The sequence below is a fragment of the Stegodyphus dumicola genome, chromosome 6, assembly GCF_044657685.1.
Source record: "Stegodyphus dumicola isolate Sdum_Otavi_A_Nest chromosome 6, ASM4465768v1".
Classification (NCBI taxonomy): Eukaryota; Metazoa; Arthropoda; class Arachnida; order Araneae; family Eresidae; genus Stegodyphus; species Stegodyphus dumicola.
Window position 1 is genome coordinate 24,543,125 of NC_140773.1, and position 15,253 is coordinate 24,558,377.

The following is a 15,253-nucleotide window of genomic DNA, read 5'->3' on the forward strand; positions in this document are numbered from 1 at the left end:
ATGGTTGCTTCCAAACTAAAGAATTAATTAAGGAATAGCTAAACGTGGACATTTTGCATGTTACGCACAAAATGTAAAAAAGTAATATAAAGGTAATGCAATATTCGATCTTTCATCGACGTATTTGAATGTTGACATTCTCCGGTGAAAGTCGACATTCTCCAATTTCGGTCTTTCACGGTAACATATATATATATATATAAATGTACTGCCCGTTAATTTTCGTTACCTTGTATTTGAACCAATTTCGAAGTTTGCATTTTCAGTTCTGCAAATAATACTGCATTTTTGGTGTGTCATTGAATTCATGTGTTATATTCTCTCACTTGTTCAACTACTGTTTCAGATGTCATCTTTACGAACACAGCGATGGTAACTGCACACAAGATCAGCCCAGATATCCCCCCTTGCCACACATCTCCGAAGGTCCCGAAGGAGTGTGCTAATTCGGACAAAGATCTGGTCTGTTTCTACGCAAAATGGCGTAGCTTTTCTAAACAAGACTAATATAAGTATTAATAATATATCCACGGCGCAATGAGTTGAAGCGAAAAAATATTCAATGCTGCCGAGCCAAAGTGTAACAAATAAGGGAAAAAATAAAAACCCTGTGGAGATGACATTCATGAGTGGATACACACGATCATGCTTGCTGGAAAACTCGGACATTGTCCATCTGTTATATTAGAATACAGAAAATACAGTGCTAAGATAAACTAAAGAGCTGGCCGCGAGTTCATGCTGTCATCGGCTGCAGGTCAGCCATCTTGTCAAAACTCATCACAGACGCCGTTTATATCTTCCTGCCGCAGATGAAGCACAGCAACGATTTGCGGTTCAAAAATATGTTTATAACTGTTTGCCGAAGAAGTAGTTCCAATGCATCAACTTTTCTGATCAAAATGGGCTTCTAATTTAGAGAGTGCAAAGAGGGACCAGTGTACTAAACAGGAGAACGCAATAACATTCCATTTGACGCTTTCATTTTTATTCATATTCTTTGTATGATATTTAAGTATGATCATGTGTGACCACCCTTTTAAATCTGAAACGTGTGTATATCTAGATGCAATTTGAAGCATCGCAATCCACCCAAGTAAAGCACAGCTAACTTTAAGACACTCCGATTTCCCGCTGGTATTGCAGAAAAATCAACACAAGATAACAGCAATATATAAATTCTAAACTTACCTGAAACCTGTGTTTTCGATCTTATTAAGCCTGAATCTAGAAATACATATTTTTACAATACGAATATCCCAATAAAATTACGTTTAGATTCCTCTTAAAGTTTAAATACCACATGGCAGCAACAGCTAATTAGATATACCAGTCACTTTCAGAATTATGGTTGCTTCCAAACTAAAGAATTAATTAAGGAATAGCTAAACGTGGACATTTTGCATGTTACGCACAAAATGTAAAAAAGTAATATAAAGTTATATAACTAAATCTAGAGGTCGTATGAGGAGTTGCCCCAAATAGATAGCCGTTGCGGTGTACGCGTTTTGGATATAAGGGAATAGTACGTAAACTCTAGTTGTGTTTATGTGTTACTAAAGGGATCGAACAAACACTTGCTCTACAGTACGAATGAATTCAGAGTCTTTCAAAGTTAAGACCTTCTATAAAGAAGAGTCTAACAGCTTGACAATATTTAAACTCCAAAGCCAGTATTTCCTGTTTGCGGAGAAGTGCGCAGATCCCATTGGCGATATCAGTTTTAGATATTGGCACTTTATCTGGCAAAAAGTACAAAAAAAGTATATCACTAGACTTCTATAGACATCCAATTAAATAATGTAGTTCATTTTATGCATTCTATAAAAAGTAGCACATTGAGATTTGTTAACATGTGTTCCAAATTAGGAAACAGAAAATCATAAATTCTTTACTGAGTATAGAATATTTTTACGGAATAATTATAGTCAAAAAAACTAATGCCTAATATTTACGAAATAAATGGAAAATGTTCCATATTATGCCTGTTACACTTGCTTTGTAACTAACATAGATAGAATTTTAAAATATATAAATGGTGTGAGCCGTTAGCTTTCAGTCTTTTAAATCAACTACTCAGCTAAAATCGTAATCAGCAATTATTAAATAACAAAGGGAAACAAACGGTACTTGCACTGAAAGTTTTATTAGACTGAAATTTCAAAGAGTAAGGTTATAAAAGTGTCTTTTATACTATATGCATGACTAAAAATTAAAGGAAGAACTTAAAAAGTGTCTTGTGGAACATAAATTGTACATTCTGCTCACACATTTCCCCAAGAATGGGACAGTTCTATATCTCTCTTCTACTGGACCGATTGATGAAATTTAATTTGAGTTTTTCATGTCTCGAAAGCGTAACTTAGGATATATATTAGATTTATATATTGTATTGTTCTAGCATACTTATTTTGACAGAAAATTGGACTTTTTCTGAAATGACGTAGCAATTTTTTCCATATTTTGGTTCTACGACTGGAAATATGCTTTCAAGTTTAAATTTTGTAAAACTGGATGAGAAACTTACCGAGAAATTTAAAATTTTAAATTGGCACACTTTTTTCAGCTTGCGCCAAGAACTGGCAAAATTCTTTCCAAGAACTGGAAATCGTTAACCTAATTTCCTATCTATTTTTTTGTGCAAGGAGGGGAAAAAAAAAAAAAAAAAACGTGCATCGTTCATTTTTTTCACGTAATTTAACAAAGTGTTTTAAATCCCATTTGACGTCATTAACGCCTATAACAATAGTTTGGCTTATTTAATTATGGCAAAGCACACTAGGACTATCTGCCTAAGGGGATGGATGGGGAGGACTTTCTAAGGGAAACTGGCTCGTATACACGTTACACATGAGGAAAACCACGGAAACGCCCATGCAGCCAGCCCGTTCGTGGGATTCGAACCTCGGACCGAACTACCGGTGTTCAGCGACTTTACCGCTCGGCCGCTGGTGGGCCCCGCCTGTAACAAATGTCCCAAATTTCAAAACGAGCTTGTATATAAATTCACGTATATTTTAGGAGTTTTTCAATAGAAATTCTAATTTTTTTTTTCAGGTATTCCTATAAATACATCAACTTTAAGGTGATGGTAAAAATTTTATAGGCTATAATTAAAAATGTTTTTCTAAAAATGTACAAAAATTACTAAAAAATACAAATTTTAAAAATAAATCAAAAATTACTTGCGAATTTTATCTGAACTTAAATTTCGAATTATAATATATACCAAATTTAATTAATGTTGAGGAACTGAAATTTTAAGAGCTAATTATCTAAAAACTACCTGTGCGATTTTTACAAAACTTGGCACTTTGACATAATTTGAGTAGTGGAATCAAAATATGGGAAAAAAATCACTTTTTTTGTTTCAGAAAAAGTCCAATTTTGTGTCACAATTCCTATGTAAGAACACTACTATATATATACTAAATCGCGCTTTCAAGATATGAAAAATGCAATTTTAAATTTTTTCAATCTACCCGTTAAATTTCGTCAATCTTAGAAAAGGAGATATATCAACTGTGTCTTTTTTTGTGTGTATGTGCTGAGTGTACATCAGCGTTTCTCAACCTTATTCCCCAGACCTCTAGTGTATCAGAATAAGTTGCTAAATATTCTTCTATAAATAAAGATTAAATATTTGTTTATCAAAAGGAATGCCACATTTCTTTGACAAGTGTTATATTAAGGATTTAAATATAATATGTGTGAAAGAAATGTTATTTTTGATTCCAGTTTGGAGGATAAAAATGTTCTTTTATAACGTTTCACATTAAATCGCCTAAACTGGGTTCAAAAATATCATTTCTTTGTCACATATTACATTTAATATTTTCACATAAAATTTTATATTGATTCACATTACATTGGGTCATCCGGAACGTTCTGCAACTTTTCAAGTCGATGTACGTTTCTTTCTAATTATTTTGTACTGCTGACGGTCTTTTCTGCTCAATCTGTGTAATTCTGGCATAATTTTTGTTTCAGTGCAGTACTAGGAATGAAGAATCAAAGTTTCATTTGTGCCATATTATGCATTTTTATCTTTAAAAAGTGGGGAAAATGTTAGTGAAACTTCTAAGAAAATACATAAAAAGTGTTGTGTCTGTTCGAAGGTGTTCTGTAAATATGTCTCGAAAATGATGTCCGCTCTGGATGACCGTACTTCTGTACAAAGATCTTATTGAAGAAATATTGCTGAAAATCTAAGTTATACAGCTCGGGAACTATCGGATAGAATAAATATTCCAAAAAGTACAACACATTATCATGAAAAACACTGAGTGTGTACGCTGCTGCGATGTACCCCATACTTTAGCAGCGCAGGACATGCTTGGTCGAGTTTTAACATGTGATTATTTGATGAACATGGAATAAATCTTCTTTTTCGAAACAAATCATTAGTGGAGATGAAATATAAATACTATGCAATAAAATTACAAGAAAACGGTCATGGGGTAAGTTAAAAAAAAAAAAAAAAAAAAACTTCCTTTAGTAACATCAAGGGGGAGTTGCTTTTGTCAGGTTATAGAGGAACTGTGTGCCATGAACTGTTGTGACCAGATAACAAATAACTATAAATTCGAAAAAATAATGTTCCCAAAGGCAGGCTTTAAAAGCAGAAATTATGGCAAAGCGCCCAGAGCCACCCATTTGCCAAGTGTTGCACTCCATCACGATTCACGAAGCACTCCATCACGAAGTTTGGTCCCACATTTCAATGAATACCATACAAATGCTTTTTGAATATGGCTGATATGTTTTGTGTCACCCCCCCCCCATTTTCACTAGATCTTGTCCCTTTGGATTTAATCTCTTCAGATCACTTCAAAATTCTCTGGCCTGGAGTTCATATCTTTGGAGATTCTCAAACAGCACCTCAATAAATTCCTTATGAATAAATATAATGGCACTTTTTAAGAAAGCTTTCCGGCTGCTACAGAGATGAGATGAGAAAATGCCGTAGAACAAAATGGTGCTTATGTTATTCTATGAAATTTTTTATGTTTTTGTACTGCTTCATTTGTATTTATCATCGAAAAACCGCAGAAATTTCCAGAGGATAGAAAACTTTCTCAACACTGATTAAGTAATTGTATTTATTGCTATATATTTTACTTCTGCTTATATATGTTGTGCAGAATACTAGTTACTTATATTTATTTATTTTTATTCATTTTGCTATGTTTGGAGGAGTATTCCAGCTAATGATATGCTTTATGTAAATTAAAACTTCTACAAAGTGTCTCTTAATCCTTTCCGGCACACTACCTCTTAAAGTCGGAGTTTTTATTTTAAAAAAAAGGTAGGCATTCTAATTAGGCCAAGAGGAGTACACAAGTAAAATTTTGTGAAGATAGCACTCATCGTTTTAATTCTGTGGGTGTGCCCAAAGTGGCACACTGATTGAATAGAGTTTGGAAAAGAGTGCTCAAACGAGCATTGTTGTCAATGAACTGACCGATGAGATGCGGAGAAACAAAGAAGACAGACTCTCAGTTGTCCTAGATGATCGGTGAGCCCGGTCTGGGCACACCTAGGGTTCGCCGTTTGATTTTAAGTAAGATTTCAAGGTAAAAATTTAAAACTAATGTAGAATAAGGATATTAGCATACAGCCAAAAAATAACATAGAAGTTTCTTTTCGAACAATTCCTTTTATACCCTAAAATAATCTGGAAGATTTCTTTGAAAAATGACGGTCTTAGAAAACTAAACATGGCTAAAATATATGGACTGATTTGTGTTGAGCTGCCATCTACTACCTGCTTTATTTAAAGAAGGTTCAGAGTAACCTATAAATCCTTTTTCATTCAATTTTTCTGTGCGTAGAGAAGGAAATTTTTAGGTGTGTCCAGACCGGACACACTGTGCCGCAAAGGGTTAAACAGGCAGTTAGATATCAGTCTTAGTTATCTATTTTTTTAGTTTCGTTTTATTTTATTTATTCGTTTTATTTATTTTGTTTAAAAAATTCGCGAGCTATTTTCCGCTGAATCAAGCTTACAAATATATATTGTGTGTGTATGTTTTTCTCTCATTAATTTATTTTTAAGGAAGTTTCAGAAATAGTTCATATGATTATGAATAAAAGTTTTAATGTAGACGTTTCCTATGATATAAGTGTTACTTCAAGGTTGAGAAACGCTGCCTTACAGTAAAAGGTTTTCGTTTACAAAAGATATTATCCGCAAAGGCTAAGATGAGAGAGGTGTGTGCCTCTGTAAAGGAGTTGAAATCTCTGTAGAGCAGTAGTGAGCTAATTGATTTAATCTATAACTGATTTTGAAAGAAACAGGAATTTATATTTAATAAATTTAATGAGGCATGTATTTACATTTAATATGCAAAAAAAAATAATAATAAGTATATAAAAATAACACAAAACATAACAAATAAAATAAAGACATCAATGAAATTCTTTCATAATATGCTATTTTTTAGCATTTTCAGTTCTTTGGAAATGTAATTTAAAATATTTTATATTCTTATTAAAATGAAATAAAAAGGCACAATGCGCATAATAATAGTAAGGGTTATTCACATTCATTGACTCAATTTTAATGCCTTCCTTTTTTTAAAATGTTAAATTTACAGAAGAAACAGGTAAATGAAATCAGAGAACAATTGCTCAGATTTTACTTATGAGTGCTCTAAGTGACTTCCTTTAATTTAAATTCTCAACATAAAAAGATATTCAAATGTTTGTCACACTTGCCCTAACTTATCTTTTATTATAGTGTCTATAATACGAGGAAATGCAGCTTTTAAAATTCTGATGGCTTTTGAGTAAATGTGGCATAAACCGATCATCACTGCTTTTCTAAAGAACTCTTTTGATGGTTCAATGTTTTACAATAGTGCTTTTAGACGACGAGAAAATAGGATCATATAAATACATGACTTGGTAAAAGTGTGACGTTTAAAAAAGATGGCGAAAATTGGAAAACAATTTAGCCACGTGGGAAGACATTTAGTAAATTGCTGACGGTAAATCACCACCGTGTCCATTCCAAATGATTCAATAAGAATATTTCGTTAAGAAAGCATTAATTTCTACGTCAGAACTTTGGTAACATTCTAAAACTCAAAGATCTCCTTTTTTCTTAGATATGTACCAAATTAAATCTGCTACCGGAGCATAATTATATTCATCGGAATTTGAGTCAAATGCTTTGAATAACCCTGAATTTATTATTTTTTTATTTTTTTCCTGTAAATGGGATTCCCAGTAAAATGAATTAGATGTATATGAATGAAAACATAATTTCCGATTAAGAAAGTTACAAGCATCTTTACTTATGGTGAAATAAATATAACAATAGTGTGTTATCATCAGTGGATTTAGCAGTCCCACAAATCGCCTCGCACAACTTCGAATGCGCAGGTATTCAACACATAGATTATAAAAACAAGTCTTTGTTAGTTGCATTTCCTATATACCAGCGTTAGCATGAACAGTGTCTAGCTAAAAGTTTCTGCCTTTTGCTTGTCTTACAGCAATTTTCAACTGCCAGCTTAAGTGAAAGCATTGCTATATCAGAATAAAAATTGAAGAAACATTATTCTTAAACATATATGGTATTTTTCATTATTATTTAAAATGAAGTGTTCTTTCAAATCTTACTTTTGCGTATGTGTAAAGAGTTGCTAAAATGTCATATACTTTTTTTTCCCCTTTTCCATACCACTAACTATAAACTGGTGATGAGTAGCCTCCTACAGAAAATTGTAAGTAGGCGAAGTTATTTTAAGTTTCCTCTAGATAATCCTTTCATGATTATATCTCTCTTTTTTCCTTTTACAATTGATATATTATTCTTCGTGATGATTTAACTCCAGTCCCCGTTAAAACATTATTAACATTTTGCTTTCAAATTACTTCAAAACATCTTTCAAAATATAACTTACCAGTATGGATGCACACTTTTAAAATAATTCTACTTTAATTAAACTTAGGAGATAATATAGTCAATTAATCAATACTGTTTAGGAAATAAATTATTATTAACTAACTTTGCAGCAATTGCGCAAGTAATAATAACTTGTATTCGCACTAAATGGATTTAAGTTCATACAACATTATATATATATACACAATATAATTAGTCTCCAGTAAATCTGTGCTTAATATAACTTTTCTTGCATAGAAAATTTGCTTACAAAAAAGCAGCAATGTTTTCGCTTAGAAAATACTGCGTTACTGAAGATGCTTGCATTTTAATGAAACAAGAAATTATGTGCATTACTAAAGCACGGTAAGAGAGGAAAAACCTATTAACAAAATGCGTAATAAATTACAGCCGAAATTACCGCAATTTTCTTCCTTTCTAATTAAACAATATACAGGTATCCCTCGTATGACGTAAAGATTAGGTTCTAAACGTTGTAGCGGATCCTTAAAACAAGTAGATTTTCTTTAAGAAAAGATTCTTTTAAATAAAATATAAACTTTGCATGTGAATTTACAAAATACATGGCTGCAGAAAATTTCATTTGATAAAGCAAACAAACACGCACAAAAAAAATAAATATTATTAACATATTTATATTGCATATAAAGAAATGAATCTTAATGTTAATTTCTACTGATTCCCCAAATAATATCTTGCTGATATTCTTTATTTGCCAAAGGCTAGATGTTTTTGTCGCCTAAAACCAACTGAACATACCTATGACTTTCAAATAGGATTCATCTATAGTTTTGGTTTCCGAGAAGATGGTTTTACTTATTAGTGAAACCATAAACATTAGTGTTTAAGCATTAGTGATTATCATTAGTGTTTTGAGTGCTACGTTATAAAAGTCTTAGGTAGTTAATTACACTGTTTTAGACAAGTTTCGTTTTTCGTAAAACAATCTTAAGCGGATCATTATTTGTGAAAATGATTTAATTAACAAAATATATTATCCGTAAAATCAAAAAGTCAATCGTTTTTAGTCAAAAATAGTACTTGATTTGATTGCATAGAATTTTTCTCCTTCATTTCTTTCTTTAAATTCCACGTTTTGTGAGGTTAGAAGTTATTGCAAAACTTCTTTAACATTGAAAGAAAAGCGACAAAAGTTAGTTTTTGAGCTAAAATTTCCTCGATATTCACTAAAAACTAACGGTACTCTTCTGTTATCTGAACCGGACTCAGAGAAATGAATGCGTATGTGCATGGATGGATGGATGTGTTCATGTATATATGTACGTACGTATGTATGTGTGTATACATACGTACATATGGGCACATGTGCATGCATAAACATGCATACATTTCTGGTCGCAATAAAGAAGGGGAGGATCTTTTTTTTTATTTTTTCAAGAAAGGTCAATGTAACATATGATTCAAAGTAGTCTATTCAAAGTACCATATGGCAAGGAAAAAACTGTTTTTTTTTTTTTTTAGTTAACTTAATTTGTTAATTCACTTCAACAGAGAAAAAGATGTTATTCTGTTTAATACAATTACAAAAATTTTTTAAACATTATAGCATTTCAAAATCAACATTCTATTAACTAAAAAATGCATCTTATTCAGTCATGAAATCTGAAACATATGTTAACAAATAATATAGTGTGTGTGTGATTATGGCAAAGCCTCGAGAGTCATCTGCCTAAGGGGAGGGATGCCTTCTTGGAGGACTTTCTAAGGGAAACTGACTCGTATACACGTTACACATGGGAAAACCACGAAAACGCCCATGCAGCCAGCCCGTTCGCGGGATTCGAACCTCGGACCGAACTACCAGTGTTCAGCGACTTTACCACTCAGCCGCTGGTAGGGTTAACAAACAATATAAAACAAGCTGCTGTAAGAACTTGCGCTTTATATAAAAACTATTTTGGATAAACGTAATCATAATTTTCACAGAATTTAACCAAAAAAAAACTTAATTTAAAACTAAACCTGGGTGGCTTACTCATCGCCATGTTTTTAGCACAAAATTCTCTCGCTCCTCAAATGCATGAACACTGGAGAAATTGGGAAAACATAGATAAAGTACACACAAAGTGGTATAAAACTTAATTTTTTCCTTTCTTTTTATTGACTTTTTAAGCGTTTAATGTAAAATGTAAAACATGCAAAGAGTGAAATGAATAATACATATAAAAAACGCAAAAAATCGATTTTAAGGTAAAGTTAGACATCTAAACATCATTTGGATCTAAAAGAATCAATTATTACTATTCCACTTGAAATCGCCGCTTTACAGCTACTCGTAATGGTATTAAAAATGGAGAAATTAAATAATATTATACATTTATTCCTCGTGCTCATAAATAAGTTAAATTGTTAAACTCATCTAACTTGTATAGTTCATGATAAAGGTGAAGTTAGAGAGGAGGAAGATTTTGTATTTCTAGTCAAACACATTTAAAATGTTTAGCACTTCGAACAATAGAATAGTACTGTACAGTTACGTTTTGTACTTTTAAAATTTCGTTTTGAATAGAGAAAGATTGCTGACGGTTATTGAAGAAGAATGTCCTACTGCCGTTTCATAGTTAGTATATAAGTATCCTTTATTAAAAATGTATCGTTTCCTAAGGCTACTGTAAAAAATGTAAAATCTTTGTACATAGAAATATGATATTTTAAGGATTTTGAAATAATTGGTACATGTTTGGTGTACATAAGAGAAAGCAATGCGGAGCCTAACCTATTTGAAATTAATAAAACAAAAGATTTGTTAATTCCGTAAACAAACAGTTTGTGCAACCTTGATTGTTCGGATGTGTTTGGTTCACTTTTAAGAAAAGGAGAAAACTGGTTTCCGGTGCTTTTTTTCATCACGTTTTTCTTTGTCATCAATGGCTCACTTTTATCACTATTTTTTATGTAAAATATAATTTCTCACAAAGGTGCTTGTTTGTTTAAAATATTCCCTGTTTCTACCACAGCTTAGTATACAATACAATAAAACACAATCAGATATATACGATTGTTTTTAACTTCCCTTTAACTTAGTCTGTCCTGTATAATATAATGTAAGTTAAATGCTTGCAGTATAAAGCAATTAATTGTTTAACGTCTTTTATTATCATGAAACATAACCACTTAGTAACTCTCATGAGTAATAACTCTTCATTTCATTGCAAAACTATTCTAAGTGCTGATCGTATTAGATGAGGGAAACTAACTGATGAGGGAAATATTTCTTTTCTGTATAGCAATAATCCCGCAGAAGTCTGTTACTAAGAGTCTGTTCGTTAAACTGAAAGTTTATTTAAGGATGAAGATAGAAAATTTTCTATTCGTTGATCTGATTTAGAGTTACATTTTGCTGTAAACTCTGTATAGAAAGATATGTGAGACTTTTTTCCCTTGCGAATTATTCCATGTTATATTTGAACCAATTTATTTGCATTTCAAACTATATTTAATTAGATATTTTATAGAAAAATATTGATCTCATATGCCATTATAAGACTTGTTAAAGTTGTATGTAAATATTTTTTGTAGATCCCATATGTAATTATTTATTCCTATAATAAAATTTTTCTTCATCATGTCTTAAGTGAATGCTACTACTCTTGCATTATACAAGCACTAAAAGAACATAATTCTAGTTGAAAATCAAAAATTCCTTTAATCATTTTGATTATTTTAATTTAGTCACTTAGAATATTCGCAAACTTTCTTTAACTGTCTGAACAACATCAAGAAAATTAATAAAATTCATGCAATAGCTCCATCAAATTATAATTTGCTGCTGTCTTTATGGCAGTAACAATGTGAATTTTAAAATCGTGCAGACTTTTGAATTTGACAGTAACACAATTTTAAAAAGTCTGATGTGTACACCACGTGACTTCTTGTACGGAATATTAAATTATACGCCTTTTTCCTTGCATTTCATTTAAACTTATTGGATTGAATTAAATCTACTTCGCCGACAGCGCATAAACCACAATAGAATAATTGCATTCTTTAAAATTCACTCTATTTGTTTACCATAGCGACACTCTGCCTCGAGGTTCACTTAACAGTATTATATGTCGTTCATATTATAACTAAGAATGCACAAAATTTATATCATTTAAAGAATTATCTAATCGTTGCCACATGTTCTGTTCAAATACTATAATAAAGCTAGAACGATGTATAAAAGAAATTCAAATAAAACAAAAAAGAAACAGTTTCTTCACAGACGATTGAGTACTTCTCATTCAATTAATTCAGTTCTCACATCGCGACAAGGCAAAAATACTTAAAAACTCAAAATATCTGTATTAAAAATTACGAAGTAAATCTTAAACACTTATTTCCTCGAAAAAATTCCAGAAAGGATTAAGCATCATTTAATTCGCAATAATAAATGAAGGCGTTATCTTTATTGCTACGAAGCTAAGTTTCTCTAGATTGGCAACAAATCCACTATTCTGCTGTTTCAAATATAAACAAGCAATGGCCGCCATCAGAAACATTAAACAACTTTAAAATTGCTGATAATTCTAAAAATATTGCATACAGATTTACTAAAGGCATAAAAACCTTAACTGGAAGATAAGAACAACATAATTCAAACATTTTTATAGCAAAAAATATACAATTTACAAACATATAAGAGTAAAGAAACTGAGATCACTGAGCCGGGTAACAGAGTGAATATATATATAAATATATATATATACGTTTGGTGCGGCCGATTGCAACCAAAATACGAGGTGCACATCTACATGTTATAGCAGTCCTATATACAAAATTTCAACGTTCTGAGGCTACTCGTTTTTGAGTTATGCGAGATACGTATAGCGGTCAAAATGGATATTTTCGTTGAAATATGTTGCCTGAAACTTTTCGCGATTACAATACTTCCTTTTTACTTCGTACAAGGAAGTAAAAATAACTACCGACGATGGTTACAACAAGCTTTTTTATTTTAACTAAACTGAACGAAATATGCACACTCTGTGCTCACAAACTAACCACCATTTATGGCTAAGTAACACAAAATAGTATGTACAAACAGAATGAATCAATTTCAGCTAACGGCTGGTTCCTACTTTAGTCTAAATCAGAATTATCGGACTGCACACAGCAAAGCCAAATCTAAAATATATTAGATTTGGCTTTGCTGATCTTTTGATATTACACTGACTATCAATAAATATTTGGACACCTGTGATAGAAAAGAAAAACTAACTTTGTTCAAAATCAATAGTTGGTAGAGCCTCCACGAGAGGTAATTACAGCGTGGACCCTCCGGGGCATACTTTCCACAAGTCTTTGTATGACAGCTAGTGGTATTTTCTTCCACTCGGCTTGGAGAAGACATAGAAGTTCATTCACCGATTTTGCACGGGTAGCGCACCCCTGAATTCGGCGATGCAACTCGTCCCAGAGGTTCTCGATAGGGTTCAGGTCTGGACTCTGGGCAGGCCAATCCATTCGATGAACTCCATTGGCACCATACCAAGCCTTGGTTAATGTCGAAACATGACAACTGGCATTGTCGTCCTGAAAGTAACAGGGGTCCAACCCGTAAAACTGCCACAACATAGGAAGCACATTGTCATCCAAAATAGTGCAGTAGGCATCGGAGTTGAGCTTACCATGAATGGGGACCAAGGCTCCCAGCCCATACCAGGAGAAACACCCCAGACCATAATTCCACCTCCGCTGAACTTGACTGTTGGCACAATGCATTCTGGCAGGAGACGTTCTCCAGGTAGATGCCAGTCCCAGACCCTGCCATCCGTACGGTAATGAACCTTGATTCGTCACTCCAAAGAACTCGTTTCCACTGATCTACGGTCCAATTTCGATGTGCTTTGCACCACATTAACCGAGCAGCGTGGTTGGACTTTGTGATCAAAGGCTTATGGGCAGCAGCACGACCATGAAAACCAAGCAGATGTGTTTCCTTACGGATGGTATTCATTGAAACAATACTCCCGGATGGCTGTTGAAACTCCTCGCGGATGAGGGCTATCGGTTGGGTGCGGTTCTTCCGAATTTCTCTGGACAGCACTCGTCGATCTCTATCTCCCAGTTTCGTTGGTCTGCCGACTCGGGGCACATTCCGACAATCACCGCTCACCTTCCACTTCTTAATTACATATGCCACTGTCGATTTTGGGTACTTCAGATCGCTAGATATGTCCCTTAAGGATCGGCCACATTTGTGATACCCGATAATTATACCTTTCTCGAAATCGGAGAGCTCCGAACTGCGAGGCATCTTGCATGCGACTAAAGCCTATGCTGTTTCCTACACGATATATACCAGCGGAGTCCGTGACGTACCTTAGGACCGCAGATATCGTCATTTGCATAGGTGTCCAAATACTTATTGGTGGTCAGTGTATAATCTGAAGGCAAGTGGCTAGCACAAATATTCAACTACAGAGGTACTTGCCAATACACGGCATAAACTCGTTCTCAGCGTAAGCTCGCTCTACTCGTAACGAACTCTTTCATTCTGCTACTTAAGTAGTATTTTCGAACTCATTGACATTTTGCATATACGTCATTTAAATTTGCATTCTTGAAGGGAAAGAAAAGTGTCTTAATATAAAAATAATTTATTAGTACAAAATAAGGTCTTTACAATAGCAACAGGCAAACTTCGGTATACAAGAAGGAAACTGTAAATTTTCCTGACGTCACTGCAGTTATATTGAGATTCTTAAATTTGCCGCTCAAGCGGGATAGTGGTTAGTGACTCTGACTGCTGTTCCGAAGTCACGGGTTCGAATCCTTGGTAAGGCACAGGTGTTTGTAAATGTATAGTATCTGTGCGACATGAGGGCACTCGAAATATGCGGCGAGCCGAAAGTCCTCTCGAGAGGTTGAGGTAGGAGAAGAGGGGCGAGAGACCCTTGGACTCGTCCCCCTGGGGACCTCCATCAAAATTGGTCCTCCATCAAAGGAATACAATACTTCTTTTTTACTTCGTACAAGTAAAAAGATTTATGCTAACTAGAAATAAATTATTTATAAATGTAAAGTAAATTTCTTCTTTAAACAGGCAACACTGTACAAGATTTTACAATTATATATTGTAAATATTCTCAGTAAAAAATAATGTGAGATAGTTTTAGGATTCACATTTAATCTCAGCTTGTTTGTCATAGGATTCTTCCTATATTCTTCACAAAATAAATTCAAGGATATTTTAAAATATTATTCAATGCGTAATTTTTAATTTCCTTATTTCTTCAAAAGAAAAATCTTCAAAAGATTTCACTAACACATTTATACTTTTCAAAAATCTTCTCTAAATAATATTTCGTTTCATTTCTAGATGAAATGCTT

At 33.1% G+C, this 15,253-nt stretch overlaps 1 protein-coding gene across 5 annotated transcripts in view; it reads left to right on the plus strand.

Moving 5' to 3' along the window:
- LOC118188359 (disintegrin and metalloproteinase domain-containing protein 11-like) overlaps window positions 1–11,510 on the plus strand; it is a 346,872-nt gene extending 335,362 nt beyond the window's left edge. For all 5 annotated transcript variants that reach the window (XM_085818185.1, XM_085818187.1, XM_085818184.1 and 2 more), the window contains one exon: window positions 347–11,510. In XM_085818185.1, coding sequence (XP_085674311.1) covers window positions 347–376 — 30 coding nt within the window. In that variant the 3' untranslated portion in view covers window positions 377–11,510. The remainder of the gene's footprint in view (window positions 1–346) is intronic.
- The last annotated feature ends 3,743 nt before the right edge of the window (window positions 11,511–15,253 follow it).